Source organism: Trachurus trachurus (assembly GCF_905171665.1).
Source record: "Trachurus trachurus genome assembly, chromosome: 1".
NCBI lineage: Eukaryota > Metazoa > Chordata > Actinopteri > Carangiformes > Carangidae > Trachurus > Trachurus trachurus.
The window spans coordinates 28003690-28009962 of NC_139891.1; the positions used below are offsets into that span (position 1 = coordinate 28003690).

At 38.9% G+C, this 6273-nt stretch overlaps 1 protein-coding gene across 1 annotated transcript; it reads right to left on the reverse strand.

Moving 5' to 3' along the window:
- Window positions 1-434: 434 nt before the first annotated feature.
- On the reverse strand, window positions 435-3103 carry LOC310985064 (microfibril-associated glycoprotein 4-like; the record flags this gene model as incomplete). The annotated part of the gene is made up of 5 exons (XM_083970509.1): window positions 435-700; window positions 846-1013; window positions 1375-1471; window positions 2170-2355; window positions 3092-3103. The coding sequence occupies 5 exons, from the start codon at window positions 3101-3103 to the stop codon at window positions 435-437; spliced, it is 729 nt and encodes a 242-aa protein (XP_083826635.1).
- Window positions 3104-6273: the final 3170 nt, after the last annotated feature.

The window sequence follows — 6273 nt, forward strand, 5'->3', positions numbered from 1 at the left end:
GCTAATCAGCATGTACTGCCAGTTGAGACAAACAGAGGAAAAATCAGATCATTTTCTACACTGAGGAATAAAACTGATACTAAAAAACAACAACATTGAAGTTGAAACAATCAAGTTTATTTATTTAATAATCACTCAGAACAGCATCAATCATAAACAATAATCATCACTAAACAATTATTTTTATCAGAAAAAAAACAAAGAAACTGAATTTCAATACATCAGTGCATGGACCTGTTCAACAGAGTTATCATGTCTGACAGTGATTTTGAAACAAGATGAGTAAGAAAAAAAAACACATTTTATGGTCATTTTGATTCAGAGGTTATTGTTGGCATTAAGTCCAGTCGGACTAGTGATTATATGCCCGAACATCCCAGCTCTCCAACCCTGATGGAGGGCGTGATTATCTCATTGATCTACAGCTGATCAGATCAATAAGTGCATGGATACTTAGCGACTGATCTGATTTTCATGGTGATGGTCTTAAGGGAGTTCCAGCCTTTCCATGTGGGCCATGCAACTGAGACATATTCATAGTTGACACCATCAGGTGCGTACAGGCCGTTGGGGTTTGAGCTGTAGCAGTCTCTGTACCAGAATCCACCAAGAAAATGCTGAGCACAGTTTGCACCCGACACATCCTGGTCTTTGTCATAGGTGGTGAACTTCATGGAGTTAGCGAATGATAAACTGTTCCCTAGAAACAACAGAGTCAAAATGTAATTTCAATTTGGAACGGGGAAAAAAATGCAGTTAATCCAGCTAAAATAAATTTGTTAACCCTAACCCTAACCCTACCTAAAAGTAAGAAAAGGAAACATTTCCACTGAAGTGACCCTCACCTGCCGTTCCTCCTGTGAAGCCGCCCAGATCCAGCTGATATCCTTCCCTCTCAGAGTCGACGAAGAAAGACGAATACTGAGCAAAGGCCTCCCCTCCCTCAAAGTCCTCCATGTCCACCCGCAGCTCGTTCTTCTTCCTCATCGTCAGCAGGAAGATGTTGTCCAGACCTGAGGACACACACACACACACACACACACACACACACACACACACACACACACACACACACACACACACACACACACACACACACACACAGCTCTGATTACACTTCACCTCTTGCATCAAGGCTCTATAATATTTCTATACTTTCAGTTTCACTGCTAAATGCTCCGCTGTGTTCACCAGCCACTCACTGACTGTCTGACTGACATGTGCTGCTGCTGCAGGTTGTACAGAGCTTCTTTTTGTTTTTTTCTTATTTATTTGCTAAAAGCTGCTGCCTGGTGTGACTGAAAACAACGTAACGAGAGCATATTTAATCCATAGATACTTTAATATAACTGTAATTCTCCCTCTAGGACTCACCCAGCCAGTGCTCCCCTGCTACATTCCCAAATCCGTTCTTGTAATGTTCCCATGGCCTGTAGAAGTTTTCACTCCCATCCAACCTCCTCTGAAAGACCTGAAAGGGAGAATCACAACAATTCAGTCAACCAAAATGAAACTGTATTCAATTAGCAGGACCTGAGATAACTAGAAAAGAAAGAAAAACAAAATTTTTTTCAACTGAACCAGGTGAGTTTGATGACTATCTGGTCTGTAAACATCCATCACAGTTGCTGTAGTGTCTTTTATTTTTCTGTCACACTGTGCTCTGTCACATGTTTAAGTGACAGAGATTCCTGATATGAACATCATCACAACAAACTGCTGCGGTGATGGACTAACTAAATTATACAACATGGACACTGGTAACTTTCTCAGACTTTCCAAAAACAAGTGTTTGCTGCTGTAAATATTGTTTACTTGGGCTACTTCATGAGAAAATACATTTTAAAATGTTTTGATATCATTGGGCTATATTTAATTACAACATACTGTATATCATTTTAGGTCAACAAAATCAGACATTTTCATTTATTTAAATACACTAATGTTTTTTTAAATATATTTATCCATAGAGAAAAATGTGCAAGCTGCCACAGGATGTGAACTCTAACAGCTGACAAAGTGACAAGTCTCAAAGGAGAGAAGTCACAACACTTGTTGAAAACTGAAACAATACTTTTTTTTAAATCAATGACTCCACTTTTGAATTGGCTTTTTAGGGCTCATCGTCAAATATGAAATCTAATCAGATATGAGGTGTAGTGTACTGACGGTCCATCTGCCCCCGTCGGTGTCCATGTCACAGAGGACGTGCAGGGGTGAGGTGGGGCCTCCTGGGTAGATGGTGTACACCCCACTGGAGCTGGTGTTGTCATGGCGATACACGTCATCACAGTCAATGGGCAGGTAGCTCTGGTCCGATGCCACCGAAACCAGCAGCCCCACTAACAGTGTTACCTGGGTAGACAATAATAATATGATAATGAACTTTATTTATATATTAATTTAGGGGTTCAGCATTATGTGTGATCCAACATGTCAAAAGCAGCGCTCAAGTCAAGAAGGATCAGGACTGAGGAGTCACCATTGCTGCACATTGTATTAACGTATTAAATGTTCACCTCATGATGTAATAACGCCACATTTTGTAATAATCTGACACATTTCTTGAAGGCAATATAAACCTTGCCACATTTTGTAATTAGTTGTTACATAATGCACCAAACATGACTTTATTCTCATAAATTCATGACTTTGTCCTCGTAATACTGACTTTTTTCTCGTAAAATTATGTCTTTATTCTCGTAAATTTACAACTTTACTCTCAAAGTCTGTGATTTTTTTCTCCTCAATGAGGCCCTAATACTCAGTCGTCAAAAACTATGTTAAACATAATGAAAAACTAGCTAGCTACACAAAAGTTGATAGTCACCATGGTGACTTAAAATGTGTTGCTTTGTGTGACCACTGGGTCCAAACCCCAACATACTCAGTTAACTGTTGTAGATCAGTGTGGAAACTGAAAATAGTAAGCATTAATCCTTTATTAAAATGGTTGATTTTTCAGATAAACTTTCTACTGATTCAGTAATTTGCATTTGCCTCAGGATGAAACAGAAACTACTTACACAAAAACAGATATACACAATATTTAGTGTAAATTAAACGTGAGAGAGTCAGCTGCTCAACTTACCCAAAGACCCATGTCGCTGTCGCGGAGGTGAAGGGAAAAACTCTGAAAGGTTGGAGACTTGAAAGTGGAGATGTCTGCCGTGGTCCTGTTTTTATACAGGCTATGTTGGGTAAAAAAAAAAGGAAACGCATGATAGAGAAGGAAGGGGTGAGTGTGAAGCGTGGGAAAGCTCTGTTAAGTTCGCGTGTGCAGCCACCTGCAGGGGGAGTGAAGGTCGGGCAACGTAGATAACGGCAACCTGCAAAATAAAGTGTAGCAATAACATATAAAAAATGTGCCAACAACCATATATGAAGGAGACAGATGTTTAGCCTATCTGTTAACTGTAAAAACTCAGGGTCTTCATTTTTGTGGTTCAATACATTGACAATTAAAATTGAGCACCATTGAGGATTTTTAGTATTTTTAATGCTACCACTATTATGGGTTACAACTAAATGCGGTCTGACTCATATAATACATACTTTTAGTTTTTAGTATTTTTTAGTTTCTGATTTTAAGTGTACAACTGATTCTGTAAATCACACAACGATAAATTGCTAAAAAACTCCTACTTGTTCTGACCTTCTGAAACTGTATAGCTACTGATTGTCTTGTCATTACCATCTGCTGTAATCATGCATTATATGTTATTTTTACTTTAATGAGTATTTCAAGTCTCACAGGGGGGAATGTTGCGTGAAAAAGGGAAAAGTTCTGAAAAAGTGAGGTGGGATGAGTGCAAAGCGTGGGAAAGCACCGTAAGTTCGCGTGTGCAGCCACCTGCAGGGGGAGTCAAGGTCGGGCAATGTAGATAACGGCCACCGGCAAGATAGAGTGGTGCCAAAGACGCTGAACTTGGGTGAACTCGCTACGTGGCAAAATGTGATACAGTCACCGTGTAGGGTGGAGACTATGTTGATGAAAGATCGCAACATGACATCTGGACAAATCACAGGGCGTACACTGGGGAAGAAGTGTCATGTTCACCTCTCATTTTAATAAGAAGGCTGGGCTTTTACAGTACAGTATAAAAACAAAGTCACAGAGATAAGAAGTTTAGTCTGGTCCGGGACAGGCTCGGCTTTATGTCCATATTTTTGGATGTAAACTCTAATGCACTGAACTTCATCTCCGTCTTTTATAATCATTTTTGTGAAGTTATATTGACGCTTTGATGAGTATTTTTCTGACTTTTTGAACACTTTTGGATACTTACATTCGTATCATTGAATGTGGGAAATAAAGATCCTCGATCACAACTGGCCCTGTTTTGGATCCTAATTTTTTCTCCAACAGTGAATGAGGAGGAGGAAGAGGAGAAGGTTGAGGAGGAGCAGGGTCGGGAAATTATTATTAGCTTTATTTTGAAGATACAGCTTGAGGTGGAAAATTTACTTGTTGCAGCAGCAGATGAAAAACAAGGAAGGTAAAAAAAAAAAAAAAAAAAAATTAAAGAGACATTGTAGCCTAAAGTTTAGACTTATATTACTGATATAAATCTTTGGACAGATATTCATGTTTCCCAGATGTCAAATCATCATAATTTTAATCCTTTAGTGCCGCTATGAAGTTAGTGTTGTGAACTTTAGACACATGATCCAAACAGGATGAACTGTGATGACTCTGATGATCACATGACTTCTCCTCCAGCACCATCATCTGCTCAAATTTTGTATTTATCCAACACTCCAGTTCATGACTTGTGAAACTAAAGATGTTCCAATCAGCCTCATCTTTATTTGTATTTAATGCTAATTATTAGCATGTAGGCTACTGCCAGTTGAGAAAAATAGAGGGAAAAATGAAACTCCTTATAAATAACAGTGAGATCATTTTCTACACTGAGGAATAAAACTGATATTAAAAAATGACAACATTGAAGTTAAAACAATCAAGTGTATTTATTTGATAATCACTCAGATCAGCATCAATCACAAACAATAATCACTAAATACAATTTTTGATATGAAAAAAAAAATCAGGAAACTGAATTTAAATGCATCTGGTATAAAAACATAGGAAATGCATGCACCTGTTCAACAGAGTTATGGTAAATGGTAAATGGACTTGCACTTATATAGCGCTTTTCTAGTCTCTTGGACCACTCAAAGCGCTTTACACTGTTGGTCACATTCACCCTTTCACACACATTCACACAGCGCTTGGCAGCACAGAAATCTAACCATTCACACACATTCGTACACCCAATGAACAGGGGGGCAAGTGTTCAGTGTCTTTCCCAAGGACACTTCGACATGTTGCCAGGAGGAGCCTGGAATCGAACCAAAGAAAAACAAAGAAACTGTATTTCAACACATCAGTGCATGCACCTGTTCAACAGAGTTACCATGTCTGACAGTGATTTTGAAACAAGATGATTGAGAAAGAAAAAAATAAAACACATTTTATGATCATTTTGATTGAGAGGTTATTGTTGGCATCAAGTCCAGTCGGACTAGTGATTATATGCCCGAACATCCCAGCTCTCCAACCCTGATGGAGGGCGTGATTATCTCATTGATCTACAGCTGATCAGATCAATAAGTGAATGGATACTTAGTGACTGATCTGATTTTCATGGTGATGGTCTTATGGGAGTTATAGCCTTTCCATGTGGACCATAGGATTTGGACACTTTCATATACGACACCATCAGGTGCATACTCATCTCTCAACTTTCAACTCAACTTTGTTCATATAGCATTTTAAAACAACCATAATTTAAGACAAAGTGCTGTACATAGAGACATAAAATAATTAAAGGCAATAAAATAAATAAAACAGACAGTAGAATAGTTGTTTCATTGTTTTTAAAAGCAATTAGAAACAATAAAACAATAAATAAAAGCAAACCATGAAACACTAAAACAAGAGCAGAGTCTCATGCAGAGTTAAAGCCAGGGAGTAAAAATGGGTTTTAAGACTAGTTTTAAAATGGACAGTGAGGAGACTTGTCTGATGTGCAACGGCAGCTCGTTCCATAATCTTGGAGCAGCAGTGGAGAAAGCTCTGTCCCCTCTGAGCTTCCGTCTGGACCTCGGTACCTCCAGGAGCAGCAGGTCAGCTGACCTGAGGCACCGAGCAGGAGCGTAGGGTTGAAGGAGCTCAGAGAGGGAAGGGGGGGCCAGACCATTTAAAGACTTAAAAACAAATAAAATCATCTTAAAATGGACTGTAAAGTGCACAGGCAGCCAGTGGAG